Source organism: Eucyclogobius newberryi, unplaced genomic scaffold (assembly GCF_026437365.1).
Source record: "Eucyclogobius newberryi isolate DKJ021-1_F unplaced genomic scaffold, fEucNew1.0.hap1 SCAF_3, whole genome shotgun sequence".
Taxonomy (NCBI): Eukaryota; Metazoa; Chordata; class Actinopteri; order Gobiiformes; family Gobiidae; genus Eucyclogobius; species Eucyclogobius newberryi.
The window spans coordinates 15,642,113-15,663,364 of record NW_027315945.1 but is presented as its reverse complement, the minus strand read 5'-3'; the positions used below and the strand labels follow the sequence as shown (position 1 = coordinate 15,663,364).

Below are 21,252 nucleotides of genomic sequence, written 5' to 3'. Positions count from 1 at the left end.
ACAATCATAAATCCACAAGCACCAATTCTAAGGAGTAATCAAATTCCATAAAATATCTCTGAACAGAGTAAAATAAACTGACTATAATTTGCATCATGTTGTGGCTAAATATGAATATATATTTACATACAAGGCGAGCGTTTATAGTGCATGAGGAACTGAAAGCCACTTCTGGTCAGATCATCAGTTATTAACCATCTTCAAACTAAAGTCCAGTTTCTGCTGTTGGAGGAACATCATTGTGCTGAAAAAAGACAAATCTTGTGTCATTTACGGCGCATCTCAGAGTACTCAGTTCCCGTAAACAAATAAATAATAAAGAACTACTAGATATACATAAATATACAGATCTGTACTTGAAAATAAATGATGAGCTGTTTCCTGAGATAACCAGCTTTAAAAAACATACAACAAAATATGTAAAATTATTTATTTATAGTTTAATATAGATTCAATTTAATAAAAATATATTTTTAATCCAAATACATTTTTATGTTTCATATATGGTGCTTATATGAGATTCAAATTTGTGTAGTTTTACATTAATACATTTACATCATAATACAATTATTACCATAAATCTTCAGTATAGTTTTTTTTTTCTTCCACCTTGTAATCTAATTATAACTTCGTACTCTCCAGCGTCATCAAGAGTCTCGTTCCTGAGCTCCAGAGATCCAGTGGAGATGAACAGAGTGATCCTGTCTTTATACTGTGGAGAGACACCAAGCATAGTGTCGACTATATCTTCCCCTTCAAACTCCCAGTCTTTTCGTCTAAAAGGTGTTTGTGTTGGAGGCAGTGATGAATGAAGTGAAAGCCACTTAACATGGAGGAATGGACTGCAATAGCATTCTCTCATCACAACATAACACAAAGGTCAAGTACAAACTGACCAAACATCAGCAGAACTACAAATATGACATGTACATTCTCTATTGAACTGAAAATGTAAAAGTCATAGTTATCCTCACTAATTTATCTTTTACTGCTCCTAACTGATGCTTCTTGTCAAAGTGACAAAACAAGTTACATTAAATTAATAAATGGCATAAGCATTGATTGATTAACAATTAACACTGATAAAACTACACAGTCCAAAAATGTTCATTCCCACAGATATATATATAATATGATCTAGTGCTGACCCTTTAGCTTTCGGGCACAGCGGCCCGAAAGTTACTCAGGTTTGTGTACCATGTGATTGTGCTGACCAATCAGAGCGAGTTACTAGAGCTGAGCAGAGCCCAGTGAGATGAAGCGAAATATTGTATTGTTTTTTCATTTGATTTAATTTATTTATTTATACAGGGAAAACCCAATGAGAAAAGTTCTGTTTTTCATGTTAAAACACAACACAAAATGAACAAGAAACATAGGATACTAAAACACAAATAAAACAATCAATAAACATAATCAATACATGAAAACACATTTAAACATACAATCTGAGGTACAATTATATAAAACAAGTGCATTGGCACTGAGGGTCGTCCTTGACCAGTGCTTTAAAATCATTAAAAGGCATAAAATGATTTAATTTAAAAAGTCTCCACAGGAGCAGAGTTGTTGAAAGCCTTTTTCCTTGTCTCTGTGTTGATACGATGGGATTGTAAGATAAAAATGTCCTGAGACCTCAAACAGCGAATACTTGAACTAATGTACAATAAGCTGGATAAATAATCAGGCAAAATGCCAACTAGAGCCTTAAACACAACAAAAGGCAGTGTTGTTCTCGTCTTGCATCCAACTCATCACCAATTCAGTGATGAGTTCTGTTTCCTTCTCCTGTAATCAACCTCAGAGCTGAGTGATAAACCGAGTTCAGAGGGTTTAACACTTGCTTGTGGTTTGCATAGATCAGGTTGCCATGGGGGCTGCTTAAATTAGTTCTCTTATAGGCTGAATATACCTTTAGTTTTTCACCAACACTTAATCACAATATTTAACCAAAATAAAATGTACTTTTTCCTACCTGTAAATGCAACAGCCAAAACACAGAAGGTGACGAGTCCCATCTTTGCTGTTTGAGTTGAAGCCTCAGGAAAAGAACTGTCTGTGAGACGATCTTCTGTAAAGGTAATATCACTCCCAGCCCCAAAAGTAACACATGATTATGGCGTGGTTTATCCTTCAACATGTAATATTACAATGTTTCTTTTTTGCTCTTGTGTGACGGGTATGACCCTGACATCCCACGTATTCCTGAACTTTCTCAGGACTTCCTGCACTTTCAAAGATAAAATATTTAGACAAAGAGAACGCTGTGCAAACTTTGCACATATGGAATCAAGAAATGTCTTTAAAATTAAAATGTAATGCTTTGATATGAAGTATGGTTCACAATCTGTCACATCAGAAAAGAATAGGGTCTTATATACAGTCGGCCAATCAGAGCCCAGCAGGATGTCAGTCTCCTCTACGCACTTAGCAACTGTTGGCACGATACACTTACTATAGGACAACTTTCATGATGTTACACTTTTGTAATAAGGCACATCTCTGCAGTTTGATATACAATTATATCAAATATGTGTTTCCCCGACAACCACTATTATCCATCAAAGGAATATATCAAACTAACTTATCACCAAGATGGACAGAGAAGAGAGTATTCCAGCAGGAGCAGGAGGTGGAGCAACAATGTTACAAGTAGATGGTGAGTTTGAAATATATTTTCAAGGAGATGAGAATTATCCTTGTTGCTGCTGTTTTTTTTCTTCCAAGAATTAATTTCTTCGGAATTTTTCACAAATCATTAAGTAACAGTGTGAACATTTACACCTTTAAATATTCAATGATAAAACATTCAAGATATTTTAGTGGTTTTCTGTAAATTCCATGACACATTTTTGTCCCTTCAACAGATAAAGTCAGTGACCTTCAGCCGCTCTGAGCTCTGAGAACTGTGCTCTGTCTTCTCTGTCTTTCTTTAAACCATATCATGTTGTAATGGAGATTTAATATATTGCATTTCATTATTTATTGATGTTTTAATGCACAAATATACCTGGAAAAACCTCTCCACAAATCTGGCAGTGTCAGTTTAATGACATACTGTGGAATTTTACAGACAAAGCAATAACGTCTCTATGAAGGCAAATAGGTGGCGGACCCTCCTCCAGAAAGAAATGCCCCTTTTCTCTGATGTTAAAGGAGACCTATATGCATCCTACATTGTTATAATTGCCTTAATTTCTCATTAAATGACTTAATTTTAGAGTACTTCATGTTTGACTAATCTTTATTCTCTGAGGACAACATGCCTCTGATGCTAAGATTCCACACTCACTGTTTACTTTCATTGCTTCATTCTGCAGTCTTATTTCCTTACATAGGGACACACATACTTCGCAAAGCCATTTTAGCACAAATGAAAAAATAAAATCCCAAAAGTAAGCAGACTAGTTTTTTGTTTTAGATCAATATTGCGATTTAAAATGTCCCGAATATAACACAATGATCCACGAGTGTCATGGATTATATAAATACTCGGCAGACAAAAAGCACGATAGATCTTCTTTAAAATAGGCAATATTATTGAATTAGTCTTCAAAAACTAACTGACTTCTCTTCAGATGGACCTGAAGCTCACAGGGGAACATACGTTATATGTTGGTCAGTCTCTAGTGATAGTCTGCTCTGTTGAGTCTGAACCGGTCACTTACACCTGGAGGTTTGAGGAGGAAAAGATATCAGATGGTTCTGTGCTTCACAAAGACAACATGGACAAATCCAACAGTGGTAAATACTTCTGTCAGAGGCGAGTCACCATCAGTGGGACTGAGGAATGAATGATGCGCTAATGGCCTGGAAATGCACTTAATTATTTTTTATTTTGAATGTATTTTGTAATTCTTTTATTACAATGCAGAAGATAATTGTGTGACAGAATACATATATAGATATGATACATGACTGTTGATCATTGATATTGGTGGAGCTAAGGTTAGGATAACTATTACTAAACATTAATAATATTTTTAGGTTCGTGCATGTAGCTAAACACGATGAAGTGGTGTCCTTCTAGCCTGACCCGCCAGCCCCGCCCACATTCTGTTTGAATGCGTAAGGGTCTGGAATTGGAGTCAGAGCCAATGAAATCGTCGGTAATCCATTTACCGACCAATCCCAGTCGGAGGTTTTAACGCATCACACTGAGATACGGAAGTAGCGCTTTCCACCCCTGTTCCAAAACATTCAAGATGGCGGACCCGGCTCGTTACCCGGCTCGTGACCCGGCTCGTGACCCGGCTCGTGACCCGGCTCGTGACCCAGCTCGTGACCCGGCTCGTGACCCGGCTTGTGACCGAGTGTTTGCTTCTGCTCTCGCTTCGGTTTGAACGATCAGGAAAGTCCGCTCTACTCGCCGTGATGGACGTGCGTTAGATGCGGTTATATGAAGGGCGTCATTGCGATTCAGGAGACATTTTCTGCGTTCGGGGACGGATATTGCGGAACACGCCTTGGGCACGTACTATCCGGTTAAGTGTGTGGCGTTTTTTAAGATAAGATAAGATAAGATATTCCTTTATTGTCCCACATGGGGAAATTTCATTGGTGCAACGCAGGTAGATCCAGAGGTAGATACAGAAGAACAGATCACTTATAGGAAGTCTGAAAAACACTTTCAGTAGAAGATCTCCTATAAATAAAAACTCCCATAGACAAATAAATAAATAAATACATAAATACCATTGCATGTGATCACGACAGTAATTGCATATGAATTGCACATGAATTCCAACAGCAATTGCACATATGACAGAATTGCACATCAGTATTAGGTTAGGTCAGTATTGCGAGTGTTCAGGACTAACAGTTTTTGTTATAAAGTCTGACAGCAGCAGGAAGGAAAGACCTACGGAACCTGTCCCTCCCACAGCGAGGGTGGATCAGTCTCTCACTGAAGCTGCTCTCCAGAGCGGAGAGAGTGTCCTGCAGGGGGCGACACTCATGGTCCAGCATAGATGTGAATCTAGCCAGGACCCTCCTGTCCCCCACCTCCTGCACCGAGTCCAGAGCACAGCCCAGGACGGAGCTGGACTTCTTGATGACTCTGTCCAGCCTCTTCCTCTCCCTCTCTGTGATGCTGCTGCTCCAGCAGGCCACACCGTACAGGAGGGCTGATGCCACCACAGAGTCGTAGAAGGTCTTCAGGAGTGGCCCTGTCACTCCAAATTAGCAAGCACTTACAGCAATAGTGTGTCATAGTTATGCATGAGATGGATGACCATGGGCGCCTCCCTCGGGAGGTGTTTCAGGCATGTCCCACCGGGAAGAGGCCCCGGGGAAGACCCAGGACACGCTGGAGAGACTATGTCTCTCGGCTGGCCTGGGAACGCCTCGGGATCCCCCCGGAGGAGTTAGAGGAAGTGTCTGGGGAGAAGGAAGTCTGGGAGTCCCTGCTCAGACTGCTGCCCCCGCGACCCGGCCCCGGATAAAGCGGCAGAAGATGGATGGATGGATGGATGGATGACCAATGACTTTACCACTTGATAAAAGAATGGTCTGTAAAAAAACATTAAGTGCTTAGGACTTTTGAAGACACAATGCAAACAAGAGTTCTTACTGAAGGGGTTATTTCATTTTTCTTTACCTATGGAACCTACCTGGACAACTGAGGGTCTAAATCTAGATCTAGTGCTTGGAAAAGAAAGTGCCATTCAATAAAACTCAATTGCATTTACAATGGCTATTAGCTATTGCTACAGAATAATATCACGATAAACGATGATATTGAAATGTTCGCCCACTGACACAATAAACGTTTTCATAGATTTTAAGAAATCAAGTTTAAACTCGATTTCTTAAAATCTATGAAATCGCTTCAGTGCAAAACTGAATCTCAATAAAACCGAAGCCGTCTGGATCGGAGAAGAAAACAGAAAAATCACAATGTTCTAGTTCCGTTTGGTTTCGAATAATCACAGTTATATCATCTGCATAGGCCATGGCTTTCACTTTAAACGAGGCATGAAGAGCTATTCCTACAAAATTTGTACATTTATTAATTGCAGTTATTAATGGATTAATGGTTATAACATAAAGCGCTCCACTCAGAGGACATCCTGTTTTACCCCACGACACACATTAAACAATTTAGATAAAATACCATTTACATGAATACATACAGTGGATTAAACGTACAAATATTTGATCATATTAATAAAATCTGTAGGGAAACCATATCCACTCCATAAATGTTCCCGTGACACAAAATCAAAGGCTTTTTTTTGGTCAAGGCCTAAAACATAAAAATTCTGATCTGATATAAAATTTCCCTTAAAGTGCATAAATTGTCCCACATGACCCGCCCTTTAATCGCACACGTTTGATCTTTTTCAATCATTTCTTCGAGTACATCGTTCATTCTATTTACAATCTTTTTCACCAGTATTTTATAATCGGTATTCATGATTGTTAAGTGCCTGTAGTTATTAATATCACATTTGTTTCCTTTTTTGTACAGTAAATTCATGACCCCTTCATAGAGAGTGTCCCCCAAACAGCCCCGGGACAGACCCTCGTTATACATGCAAGTTAAAAGTTCACTTATATCATTTATAAATCATTGATACAATTCTGAGGAAAGTCCATCATGACTGGGACATTTTCCTCGATTTAGTTGTTGAATTGCATGTTTTACTTCTGATTCTTGTATTTCTTTAATGAGCGGGTTGAAGTCCATAGCTGTACGCGGGGACGTCTCTTAATATTGTTTGAACATCAAAATCATTCGGGTTTATTCTTTTGTAGTTTTCTGCACATAGTTTTATTATTTCACATTTTTCTTTCTCTTCTGAAATAATGGAGCCATTTGGGGCTTGGACAGAAGCTATACATTTATCTTTTAATTATTTCTTGTAATTGAATACAGCTTGAGCAATGTTTCCATCATAGTCAATATTTGTACTTTCAGTTATTTTAAATAATAATTCTAAATTGATTAGTTTAATCTGAGACTTTATTTTTTTGATCTTCGATATATCATCAGGATTTTGTTTAAGATTGATGTACTCAGTTATTAAATGATCATAATTGGCATTTTTAATTTTGTTTAATTCTTTACTTTGATTTTTTTTTTTTAAATGTTTAACTCTTGATTTAAAAAAATCCCAGAGTGAAAAGTAAGAATTGGTTAAACATTTTAAAGAGATTATTCCATGGATTTCTAGTCTTAGTTCGTTTATTGCATCTACATTTTGGAAACATTGAATATTAACTTTCTAATATCCTTTTTGTTCAGACGGGCCGTGAGTGAGCGACGTCTGGACAATCGAGTGGTCAGAGAATTCAGTTAGTATAGTTTTGTAGTTAAAGGCTTTAATATTTGAAGAACTATAAATACGATCAATTCTAGTTTGGGTTTTAATGTCAAAACGCGTAAAGTCAATATTACTAGGGGACAATGCACTGTAAGCATCAAGTAAATCTGCAGTGACCTCTTTTAAAAGTTTTCCTTCTTTGGTCATTTGTATTGGAGTGTTTGCTATTCTGTCATTCAAGTCTGTCACAGTATCAAAATCACCACATCAAATTATATTATAACTAACAAGTAAACATTCTTATAACTTACAAAATAAGTTACATTTACTATGTCTTACATGTGCAGTGTGAACATTAATAATTCTACATCTGTCATTTCTATAAAAACAGTCTACCAACAGGAGGACCCTAGGGCCCTTTGTTTTATCATTTCAATCATGATTTAAAAGAAATATCCCAACACCGTCTGGACTTTCCTCCCCAATGGACACAACAGATTTTCCGTTTCTCCAAAGATATGTAACATCATTTTGAGTTTTTAGGCGCAGCTCTTGTAAACACAATATATTATAGTTTGTTTTTAACAAAGAAGTCTTTTTTAGGCTGTCTGTATTTGGTCGACTGAATCCCTCTCAGGTTCCATGTGGCGACAGTTAGAGTTGTCTTTGGGGTTTAATGTCAGCTTTATTATCAACTTTCTTATTGTTACTGTTTCTGGATCTTTTCTTTTTACGTTTCCCGTTCACCAGGGTAAAATCAGTGGGGGGATAAATACCTTCTGGGGTGAGAGAAGAGTCAGATTGTGGCCGCTCAGAGGGCAGAGGAGAGCTCTGAGGCTGAGCTGATCTCGGACTCTCATATTGTTGCTCATTATCACTTTCAGAAAGAGTGAAGACTCCTCACCTTCACCCTGGGGGTCGTGGGAATCGTCTGAGAATGGTAGTGGGGGCAAATTTTCCTGTATTTCAGCCTGAACTTAGACAGAGCTGTGCAATCAGGACAGTTTATTTCATTGACCCATGGGGAACTGATGAACTCATTGCTCATCTATATGTTGGACTTTCGGTTTAGCGTCTTTTGAAAAACTTAAAAATGACATAGAGCTGGTTTCAGTTGCCATCTCTACATCTCATATAAACAAGCTTAGCAGCGTTTTTGGCGAAACAGCAATGCTTTGGCGGAGCTGTTATAAATATAGAACAGGTCCACGTGGGCAACTGAGAGAGGCCCAATGGATGCCCAGGTGCCACAGTGTTGGTGATGTTATAGAATCTAATAATATAATACCTCTAATTCCTTTTCTGCATGACTGTGGATAAAAATGTGGGCTACATTTTGCCTAATAAATGGATTCGTTCAATAATAAGCGAGTACTTGTCCTGATGTGGCACAAAACCACCAAATAGTTTAAAAAATATTATTTCTCAAAATTCAAAAACATAAAATATCAAGAAACAAACAAGATAGGACCAGAGATAAATTGGGTAAAACTGAAAATAAACATTTTGGAGATTAAGGCATCCAAAACACATTTTTTTGTGATGTCCCAACCACGAGGAGTATGTTCCAAAAATAATGCTCTTTTTTCATCGCTAAATACGCCTCAACAACTTTCTTACTGATTGTTTTGATTCAACACTAGGGGGCATCAAACCTTCTCTAAAATAACCCACACAGATGCAGGTGACGAGTGGCTCAGAATAAACTTGATATGTCTCTGATTTAGTTTGCAGACGGTAATTGACACCAGATGACAATGTAACGACTGAGCTGCACCTGCACGACATGTTCTTGCACAGCCTGATAATGGTATTTTAGGGACTTTAGACTCTGAATGACTTTCAGTTAGTTGTCCATCACTTCACCGGTGAGAGGAAAGTACCAAAGTGACCGTAGGATTAGACGGAGGAGGAAAGGAAAGTGTGAAGACAATAATTGAAGACAATATTCGCAACAGGTTTGGATTTGAAGTGTATTATTTGAATGACATCACTTAGACTCTGTGCCAGGGACATTCAAAACATTCACAGCTCAGAGTTGTTAGAATTATGCCATTGACATCCATTGTCAGCTGACTTGAATAATCATCATTCTGAAAGCTCAAATAGATGTCTTGTGATTTTGGCCTCTATTCCTTTTATCCACAACTGAGATGTGGCTAGGCCTATTTTAACCGTGACTATTGAGTTAGGCATGAAGTTCCAGTAGTTATAGGCTAGTCCTGCACTAGTTTGCTTCTGACACACAAAAGCCACATGTTTCACAGTGAGTCAGTACTATTAGCTGACCTAATGTGTCACAACAGAGAAAAGACTCAGATCATGCAGTACGTCCCTCTAGATTTGTCGGAGAGCGCAGTATTCTAGCTTTCGGTTTAAAGGGAAAGCACCACACGCGCCTGTGTGAGTGAGTCTACTTTATTATGAGGCTGGCAGCTGCGCTTTACCTGCAGTGGGTCATAGGTGCGCGCGGAGCAGCAGTCCAAACTGCACCTGCGGCTTTTCCAACATCAAGATGAACTTTGACTTGGGAACATGGAGCTGTCAGCTTTAGGAGGCAATCGCTACAATGGGACTTCAGCCACAGATCATCTTTCTGATTCTGAAATAGAGCAGCAGCCTATAGCCTAATTCAGCTTTCTCCTAAAGTCACCTACAGTCGTATTGCTTTAGGAGCTTCCAGTGTTCTTTCCTTGAGTTGATGCCGATGGTCATGACCATGAACGGGGAGCAGCATTCCCTCTCTGCAGCACCTCTGGATTTACGCACAACGCACAGAGAGCGTGGGAGCAGCAGTCCAGACTCGAGTGTGACAGGCTCGCCTGCTCCTCCTGCGTGCACAGAAACAGACTCTTTGGACCAACACGTCCCCGTAGTGAAGAAAGAAAGCAGTGCAGAGTGCAAACGAGCGGAACATGCGACCCTGAAACTTCCCTTCAGAAAACGCAAGATTCCCGTGGAGCCGGAGACAACTGGGAATGGGGACCGTTCACCTGGGACCACTCAGGAGAGCGAGTGGACCACAGGGGCACGGGTCACTGTCACTGCTCCCAGCCCACGCCTGTGGTCTCCTTTACCCTCTTATGGTGAGATCACTCCTGAGGCTTAGATGGCAATTCTTGTTCATTTTACCCAGATACTTAAGGTTATCTCTTTTCTGTTTGGCAAAAAAGACAACTTTAAAACAACTACCGTAATAGTTATGTATGCATTTTATACTAAAGAGTTGAATTATTTTCAGAATGTTAAAGGTAAGTATGTGGTTATAAGTGAGTGTGGGTTTTGGCCTCTACCTCTCTTGGTCTGAACTTGATTAGTCTTTAAATGAGAGGAAATAAACGGCTCTATTCTCAGACTGCACACAGTTGTTCGACCTTGATCTCACCTTGGCACAAAGATGCCATGAGATGCGCTGTATTAGCAGTGTCTGTTTCATTTTGTGGAGAACAGGTCAGAAATATTCTCATTGAAGCTCACTATAAAGTCCTTTCACAGAGTCAGTGACCCTCAAAACAATCCAACAGCTTAAGATCTAATGCTTGCTTTTTGTCCCGTGTGTTGTGTAGTTCCATATTACTGTCTGTCCCCTGAGCCTGTGGGACCTGTCCACCAGCACACGCCCCATCTGCTGTGCACCATCGCACTGGCCTCAAGGCAGGATGAAGACGGAGACACGTATGTGGACTTTTTATCATTCTTGTTGTTTAGGAAATATTGACACTTTTATGTAGAAGGGTATATACTCTGAAATATTATATATGAAGTATATTATTTATGAAGAGCCCTATATTTGACTTTAGCCCAAGTTTATTTCACCCACATTACATCATCTAGTTAATTAATTAATAAGTCAATGGTTCCTTGCTTGACCACAATTTTTACAAGTCAACCAATTATTTTGGAGGGACTTTAAAGGTTTTATATTCACAACGACAGGAAAGTAAAGACATGATGTGAGTTATCTTGAGATTTGGGAGTAAATTGTGTCTTTGTTCAAATAACTACGTTTTACATGTAGTTTTCTGTTTATTTTTTTTATCAAGGTCTTGTCTAACACCGAACACACTTTGTGTACTGATGGTCACAGAATAGAGATATTCATTTAAAAAAAATATTTTTATGGCTTTATTAGACAGGAGAGAGCAGGGTGACATGGGGGATGAGAGAGAGGGGAAGACATGCAGTAAATTGTCGGAATTTCAACTCACGACCGGCCTGGTGGAACCTGGCATATATGTGCTGTGCCTTAACCACTCGGCCACCGGACAACACTGAATAGACATATTTAATAGGTTTGAGGGCCCCTTTCAGTCGAAGATGCACAGAGTATATCTTTAGGCGACCAATCATTTCTTTAGTTGTTTTCTGCTTTAGTAATAATACAATGTTTCACATTGAAGGGTTACTTAATCATCTTCATGCTAATACGTTTTTTTACATTTCAGACAATTTAATATTGAAACATTAAATGTTTATTACACATCAATAATGTATATAATATTAAACTTCTAAAATGAGTCACAGCTCAGGAAGTTGAACTGACCTCAGTTTTACAGAACCCTAAAGCAGTCGTCCAAATGAGCTCAATAGATAGAGTCAGGACCCAAAAGTCATTGGGAAGCTTCTTATTAGATAATATTAATATGAATACTAATGTTCATATACATATCGATAACAATATACATATTGATATAATATTAAGCAATGACCATGTGACTGTGTGCAATGGTAAAGATGAAAATGAAAGTGGAGTGACCACAGCACAGTGGTCTGCACAGTTCTCATTCACATAAACCTTCAAACTTCATCTGAAAACAACAGTCATTATACAATGTGGATGTGTCTGTGAAGTGGGACGAGGGCCACATTGGGGCTGAATAACCTATGACTCACCTGCTGAGCACCAAATCTGCAGCTATTTTACTTTCTGCAACAAACTATAACCCAGTTTTCAGAGCTCCCCAATAATTACTTATTCTGGTTTCATGCATACTTTATAGTTGTCCTTTTATAATAGATAGATTTTGTATTATTTACAGGGAATATTCGGATTAGCCCCCTGTTGCCTGCTATCTGTGGGTTATCGAGACAAAAACCGAGAAGCCGACATTCAGCATTTTTAGCAATTCCCTCAGTCTGAAAACTATAATTTCCACAAAAGTGAAATATAATTCAGTATTATAATCATGGAATCTTCCAAAACCCAGACAGTCCCACTTTGACGTGCATTTGCATCAGTTTAAAACCAGCTTGTGATACCCAGAGTTGAGTATTCCCATGACATGTAAACGCTGCTTCTGCGTCTGCCCAGTAAACATGTGACATCTGCCCTCAGCTGATACAATCCAATCAGATACTATTATAAACACGCTCATAAAACACAAACTCTAGTGGAGTTTATGTAGGGGAATAATCTAGACTTCAATTGTGCAACTGCAATCTTTAATCAGTTGTAAAGGGGGAAATTTGGAGTACATTTTTATTTTGAACATTTACTATTTCAACGACTTCCCCTGTTTGTCTTCCAGGGCAATAAAAACTCACCAAATCTCAGCAGGTGAATTGCTTAGCTACAGTATCCTGGGTGCATGATAAAACTGCTGGGTTGATATTTACATCTTTTTGCATCACAACAGGTTTAAAAGTCATTGTATTGTTCGGAACCACCAGACTAAAGAAACACTTTGCACCGCTCTTGTAGATGGAAACACATCTAATTTTGCAATGGGTACTTTTGAGATACAAAATTAGAATGTTGAGTGTACAGTAAAAGAGCTGATTAAATTGAAATAAAAGCAGAATGTGAATGTAATTGCTTGCGTCAGGATATTTATGTGATTTATCTGCACTTTTAGAGTTTATAGTTTTGTGCAATACTTGAACCACAACCAAACATTTAAGGCTTGTTTTACACAATTCTGATGGCTGTCCAGAATACTGTCTGAATATGGTGATTGCGATAATATAACCCAAACAAATATGAAGATATTCATATTTGTTATAATGTAAAAAAATGACTGCTATTGATCTGTCTTTCCTCGTATTAGATCTAAATGTTTGTTTTATATTGCTTTTATATGCAGCACTTTGAAAACTATCTCACTTATAAAAGTGCATCGCCGGTGGCGCAATGGATTAGGACGCTGCACTTCTTTCTTCCCATTTCACACTCTAGCTGTCCTGTAAAAAAAACAACCATATGATAATCAAAGAAATAAGTAAAATGTGCTATGAAAATGAAGTTGGATTGGATTATTATACTTTCTTTTGTTGCACTGTTAAACTGTGACTGGGTTTATAGTGATTTAACATGACATCATTTGTTGAAAATGTCGGCTGCTCTGAATGCTAAACTAAAGTATCAGCCATGGAGAAATCAGCATGGATCCATTTCTAAAAGTAATGAGTATAATGTGCTTTTCTTTTCATCAGAAAAGTAGCATCTTAAACAATATTCCTGGTCTTTCTGGCTGGGTTCCATGGCTGTACTATCTACAATACCAAAAATGTTCTTTCCAAATATTTCTCACCATTCTCAATAGCTTACTATGATAATGGCCCATGGTGTATGACGTTTGCACAGAGCCTGTCTGGAGCTGGTTCTTTTGAAGTCTGTGAGTTTTCTGCAGAACGAGTCGTGCACAGACTGAGAGCAGGAGTGAGGTGAGCGTGCGCCGCTGTCTTACGTCAATCCCCTCTGCACAGCGCTGCTTGAGTTCCTTTAGTTTCGGGAAAGCCGAGCTAAGCTGTCTTTGAGATAGCACTGTGGTTTTTCTCAGGTGTCTGTGTGTTTCTCTCTTTTAACTTGGGTGTTGTTTAAATGAATGGGTTCAAAAAACCCAAACATCCGCTTCTTACTTCCTCATTTACCGCTCGCTCTCTCTCAGCTTTGACAGTCTCTCATTGGCTGGTTTGCACTAAGGGATGTGCAAATTAGTTTGTTTTAAATGTGCATTTTCTGTTGAATTGGAATTTCAAAACTTTTTCTAAGATTGATTATTTAAGCTTTGATACTCTTCATTAGAAATATTAAAATTGTAATGTGAAAATGACGACTCTAAATCTTTGCATTTGGTGCACCACAACTCAGCCACAACCACATGAATTATAAAGGTGAATTTACAAACATTTCCTGTTTTACATATTCAAGCCAAGTGAACAGCTAAATATGTTATGCATATTTGATTTTTCTAGAGCACCTAGCTTTTTTTTTTACATCCTTCTTACAACAAACATATGTGTTTTGAAGTCTTGGGTGCGAAATTGCAAGACTGTGAGTGTTTGCCTCATCTACACAGCTGCAGTCCAGTCCACACAGGTGCTGCTGCCGGGACTGACTATGGCCAGCGTTACTGACCAAACTCCCTCATACAATCACTCACAAACTTTGGAAATGCTTGGTGATTGAATGTGGCAATCACACTTCCCCACAAACATCTGTCTGCCCCAGGGCAGGTGTAGACTGCCTATGAGAGTGAATGAATAGTTCACAAAGTGGCTACAAAAAAATAGAAATATCTGTCATATCGGAGTATAGTGAAGCATCATTCTTAATGGAGACAGTCAGTATGTTGTTGCCATAAGACAGGCAATGTCCAAACTAGGGCCCGGGGGCCAAATGCGGCCCTCAGACCAATTTTTTATGGCCCTCCAGCTTCCTGCTATGTCGGCCCAAACAACAAAAACTAGTACTTTTCACTGTGAAATTGGGAAAATTCAGGCATATTGATTTTATACCAACCTAATATTAATGTTCTAGGTCTAATTAAAGGTGTGGAGGAATAATTCACTTTGTCATTCAACAAATTCGACATTGTCAAGTTGTTTGTGGCCCTTATAAATGCGGCCCTTGGTGAAAAAAGTTTGGACACCCCTGCCATAAGACATCAGTAATACACTGGTGTTTGTCTGGTGTTTGTGATTCAAAGCTCTTACCTCTTATCTGGGGACCAACAGGAGAGCTCTGCCTGGAGTGTCTCTCACTCTCTCACACTAGGAGCGCTGTTCTGTCTTTGTGCATTAGTTCGACTGTGTGTGGTGGGTCTTGTGTGCGTCAGTGCCGCTGGGCCTGAGGTTATCTCTATGAGGCTGTGGTCTGCCTCACTTCCAGGAACCAGAAACTGTACAGTTTCATCTAAATAGAAAAGGAGAGGAATGGATGCTGAAGAGAATCAGGCAAATCAATGAGTATTCTCTTCTTATATATGAATTTGACTATCAGGATTTAAAATGCTTATCGGAGGAGTAACCAAAAATAGTACTCAAGTAGGAATACTGTTTGTGGGCCATAAGATTACTCAAGAAAGTATTTGGGTAAACTACTACATAAGTAAGAATAACTGCATAAGTTGCTGAATTCAAATGTGAAGTTAATTAAATTTGAAGGACAAAGATATATGAGTGATGCAACAAACATAAATACATTTACCTCAGGAAAAGGTACTGTTACTGTACTGTTGCAACATATTACTGAATACAATTTCTTTCAAAACAGTCCTTTTTAGGATTTGAGGAAGCCCACTTACAGTAATCCACAAAGTGCACAGGTGTTGTTGTGCATGTATAATTTGCACCTGCATCAAGCAGATTTACTTGTGGCTGTTGTACTTTTAAGAATTTTAAGAAGAATGTGAATTATCAAGTTGGAATTGACTCGGTTTGTTTTTGGCCAAACATAAGATATAGTTCTGTTTATCTTTGAACTAGTCATGCTTCCCCACACCATCCAAAAACATCCATGTTAGATTGGCTCCTCAAAAGTGAACCAGAACCTGTATGAATATTCTATTTGAATATCTATTTTCTATTGTTTTAACACTGACTGGAAGTGACTTGGTGAACAAATCACAAAAAGGCTCCCTTCAGCCATTGTGACAACAGGAAGTGACATAAAAGCTGTCTGACTCTTACTGGAAGAGTCTTCATGTGACAGCATAAAAGTAAAACATAAAGTTGTCTTTTGCTGCCTCTGACTTGCCCCTGTCACCGTTTCCTGCCCTCTCCAGCCCAAGTTCACTCTCTCACTTTGTGTAATGGCCTCTGATAGTGGTTTCCTCTTTAATGTGATAACACTGTGATAAGTAGGGGGTGTTTTATTCATGGCAATGCATCTTTCAAGGTTCTTAGTGGAATGCACTGCTTCCACTGTTGTCCCGCTCTGTCGGCCCATATTTGCTGTTGGCCTTAAAATGCCAGCATTCAGTAAGTCAGTGTTTTGTCCAGGCTTACCACCTGACAAAATAAAATGCACAAAGTATAGTCTTAGCAGAAACAGTGCAAACAAAAATCAAGTTATTTTTCCTTTAGGTTTCTCTCAACCGCGTTTACGGAAATAAAACCATTTCACACAACCTGTCTGTATCATCAGTATACATTTACCAGTACTTCATTTATTTTTGTGCAGTGGTTTTATTGTTTCAGCAGATTGCTGTAATACTCCGGAATAGACTACAAGCATCTAATTTGTCACAGACATATGGCTATTTGCTGGAACACCTAACTGTCACACAACAGATAGCGACGGGGGACCGACATTGAGAATTAGCCCCGGCTAAAAGGTTCTAGATGAGCTGATGAAACACACTTGTCCTTATCAAATAAACCTAAATAAATAAATAGACACTTGTTACCTGGTAGTTATGAAAGAGGTTGTGCAGACTCTGGTTTTATCACATGCGGAAAACTGCTCCATCGTTTGATCTGTCACAAATAAAGCTGATTTATCCAGGCTTCAGGGAGTCCAAAACAAGGAAGGATTTCTCCTCCTAGGTGCATATTCCAATCAAGGCAAGTAGTGAAGGGCCGGACTGCGATGATTGATGTGACAAAGTCTTATAATTATAAGCATTTTTCTGTAGAATATAGGCTATTGGATCTATTATTTCATTCATTTCATGTAAACTTTATTAAGGACACAAGTGCAGAGACATGTTACGTAGCTACAACAAAATAGAAACTATCTTGCAGAGGGGCTGGATTAAAACAGGCCGAGGGCCACATCCGGCCCCTGGGGCCACAAATGCCCAGGTCTGCGCTAAGGTGTCCATACTACACCAGGGTCACTGAGATGCACCAAACATTATCTTGGCCACTGCGCCAGAAAAAGTTACAGAATAGCTTATTAATAATATAAAACTATTGTTGTTGTGACTCAAACTCATTCTCATTGCACTCAATGTGCCTTGAGTGCAGACTTGGTACTACCACGTCCAAAGGCTAACATTTTAAAGAGGTCTAAAGAGTTGAAAGATCTTACAAATTTGCGTCATTTTAAATAAACACAACGGGATCCATCACAAAATGTATTAATCTTCGATTTCTCACCTGAATTGGAAATCCATCTCATAATTGAAGGGATCATTAAGTATTTCTAAATGCTGAAAATAAAATAAATGGCTCGCGAAATAATCATGTTTATGTTTTCTACTTCTCTATTTTGCAGCCCTCTACATATTGCTGTGGTTCAAGGCAACATGCCCGTAGTCTACAAACTGCTTCAAATCTTCTTGTTGGAGCACAAAAGTCCTGATATCTACAACAACCTTAGGCAGGTGAGCCAAACAACCAGCCACACCCAACAAGGTGCATGTTTACCTGTATCATTCTGAGTAAAAATACAGTAACCCAATCAAACTATTATCAATGAGAGCAATAATTACCTACATGTTTGCACTTGTAGAATGTAAAATGTTTATATATTATGCTGAGGGGAATCTTTGAAATGCTCTAGATGAGTAACTGACGGGTAACACCACATTGGAGTGATTTAAATTCAAATGTAATTGTCGTTACTCGGCTTTAGGGCCACGAAAGCAAACTGACAAACCCAAGTAACACAGACTAAGGTTCTGTGGAAGTTTTGGCGAGGCGAGAATGCTGGCAGAGGTCGGGGTGTATGTGCTTGTGTGATCAGAATACATTTGTGTTGTGTTGTGTCATGTATTGTAGATTAGAGCAAATAAGTGCAGGGTGCACAGGTGACTGTCTGGAAACTTTTAAAAAATGTCACCTGTGCTCAAAATAATCATAATACCAGCAACAACAAGGGACTGTGACACAGTATAACATATATAATAGTTGCCAATATAGAAAGATGTAAATAAAAGCACAAATAGTAAATACATGAATGCATCTGAATCAAAGTGCAGCAACAAGCTAACTCTCTGCTCAAATGAAAAGACAGCAATAGCAGTTTGTTTGTATGATTATCTGTTAATTATCAATTATAGTTGCCCACATACAATGAATAAATATCAGCCAAAGATTGAAAAACTTGATCATACTCCTGCCTGTTCCTTCTAGTAACATTAACATGGAAAAAAGGAAAGAGGAAGTGCCTTGATTTGGCTCACAGCCAGAAAGAGGAATTCACCCACTAACTTACTGTTATACCTGTGCGGGGCTCGAGCCAAAAGAATTACCATCTGTGCTTTCCATTGTTCCTTTTTATTGTCTATTGCAATATGGGGCTGGGTTTCCTAATACTACTGGCTTTTTCTACCGAGAGCAACGTGGAATAATTTGAATAATGTGAATAATGTGATAGATTGGTAGGTTGTATTGGTAGGTTTATATGTCCCCCTGTACTTAAATAAACTATTTCCAGGTTGTAGGTGACAAGAGCACGTTTCTCCAAAAATATTTAAAAAAACACTCAATTACTAATTCATACTTAAAGCCCCCATTTATTGCACTAACTAACAAAACATGTGTCCTTACTGTGGCTTGCATCTCCAGAAATCTGACTCGTATTTGGCCCAGAGGAGCCTCCTTTGGTTTGTTTCCATGGAAATGTTGTTACTTTTGCTATAATATTCCACATTATGGTGTAAAAGTGATCTATCTTCATGGAGAATGTTCAGAAGTTTGGTTTTAACTTTCTATTGCCATGGAATCATGCAGGTAATGTGCCACCGCTAGAAAGTTTCATTCTGTTGCTTTACACTTGTGTCAGAACTAGATTCTTACTCGAGCATGTATTAATTCTTTAAATGGTCTTGAGCTTTTTCTGAGGTAAAATAAAAATATGATGATGAAGTGCAAAAACACCGAAGGAAGCAGCTCACATCAGCACTAAGACGTGTTCAGAGTTGGCTGTTATTGTAATATCCTTTCAAAGTATAATAATAATGCTTTACACTTGTCATGTGATCTATAGGCTTGTTGAAGTTTCTCAAAGTGCTACACTTTTGTCATTATTCTTTCATCTCATACTATAGCATACTGGTGGTAAGCTACTAGTGTTGCCACAGCTGCCCTGGGGCAACAAAGTTTGCTGGACGAGGGCTCTAACTGAGCTTTGAAAACCCTATAAAATAAAAAAATGCCTGTCTTAAATATAAAAGCATACATGGGCCTCCACCTCCTCTCAAAGATTACATTAAAAGCAGGACCACTGCATCATGAACCACCAGAGCCACAAGCAGGTCTGACTGCGAACTTTCTGTGAGAAAAACTTTCCGTCAAAATGTTCCATCCTAAAAGGGTTGTGTATTGTGGAACAGTCTGCAAACTTTCATTGAACTCAAACTAAAAGGAGCCCTTTAGGGCATGTGCAATACATACAACACTTTAGGGCATGTGCAATACATACAACACTTTAGGGCATGTGCAATACATACAACACTTTAGGGCATGTGCAATACATACAACACTTTAGGGCATGTGCAATACATACAACACTTTAGGGCATGTGCAATACATACAACACTTTAGGGCATGTGCAATACATACAACACTTTAGGGCATGTGCAATACATACAGCGCTGTAGGGCACGTGGCAAGACATACAGCACTTTATGGTATATGCAATACATACAACACTTTAGGGCATGTGCAAAACATACAACACTTTAGGGCATGTGCAATACATACAACACTTTAGGGCATGTGCAATACATACAACACTTTAGGGCATGTGCAATACATACAACACTTTAGGGCATGTGCAATACATACAACACTTTAGGGCATGTGCAATACATACAGCGCTGTAGGGCACGTGGCAAGACATACGTCATAAGGCGCTGGTACAGCTGGCAGCCCGGTGTAAACGCTCTCTCTTCTTTCTCACACTTATTGTGCTTTATCTCCTATATTTTGTAAATATAGTTAACATATTTTTTCTATTTTACTGTACGATAGGGACACGCGCTGGAATAGTTTTTTAATTCAACTGTTTTTGACTTTTTTCGGCTGGATTTGAGCGTTTTTCGTTGCGTCCGTTGTGTTGTTGTGACGTGAGCTAGCTCCGAGCGAGCCCACCAGCCCCTCCCCCGCGCCCTCCGGCCGCGCTAAAGTACGGCGTGTCGTCGGTACACGTTTATATACACGTTTATATGAAAGAGGAACTTCACGAACGATCGGGACACGCACTGGAATCGCTTTAAATTAACTTGTTTTGACTTTATTCGGCTGGATTGAGTGTTTTCGTCGTGTCTTTGCGATGTGTTTTGGCTCTGAGTCCCCCCGGCTCCGGCCCCGCCCCCCCCCCCCGGCTCCGGCCCCGCCCCCCCCCCCCGGCTCCGGCCCCGCCCCCCGGCCGGCGCCGTACCGCGTTTCCACAAAGGAGGAACTCATGAAACTGCGGAGAACAGTCGTCTTACCCGGAGATCGTCACGTTGTCCCGTCGCAATACTGACCTAACCTAATACTGATGTGCAATTCTGTCGTATGTGCAATTGCTGTTGGAATTCATGTGCAATTCATGTGCAATTACTGTGAAATTCATGTGCAATCTATGTGCTGTCGTGACACATATTCATGTGCAATTACTGTCGTGATCACATGCAATGGTATTTATTTATTTGTCTATAGGAGTTTTTATTTATTTATAGGAGATCTTCTACTGAAAGTGTTTTTCAGACTTCCTATAAATGATCTGTTCTTCTGTATCTACCTCTGTATCTACCTGCGTTGCACCAATGAAATTTCCCCATGTGGGACAATAAAGGAATATCTTATCTTATCTTATCTTATCTTATCT

The 21,252-nt window shown here is 39.1% G+C and overlaps 1 protein-coding gene across 1 annotated transcript in view; it reads left to right on the top strand.

Moving 5' to 3' along the window:
* The first annotated feature begins 9,903 nt into the window (after positions 1–9,903).
* Positions 9,904–21,252, top strand: part of bcl3 (BCL3 transcription coactivator) — a 17,570-nt gene continuing 6,221 nt past the window's right edge. Inside the window, exons 1-3 of the mRNA XM_072460400.1 lie at positions 9,904–10,354; positions 10,835–10,943; positions 17,710–17,818. Coding sequence (XP_072316501.1) covers positions 9,970–10,354; positions 10,835–10,943; positions 17,710–17,818 — 603 coding nt within the window. The 5' untranslated portion in view covers positions 9,904–9,969. The remainder of the gene's footprint in view (positions 10,355–10,834; positions 10,944–17,709; positions 17,819–21,252) is intronic.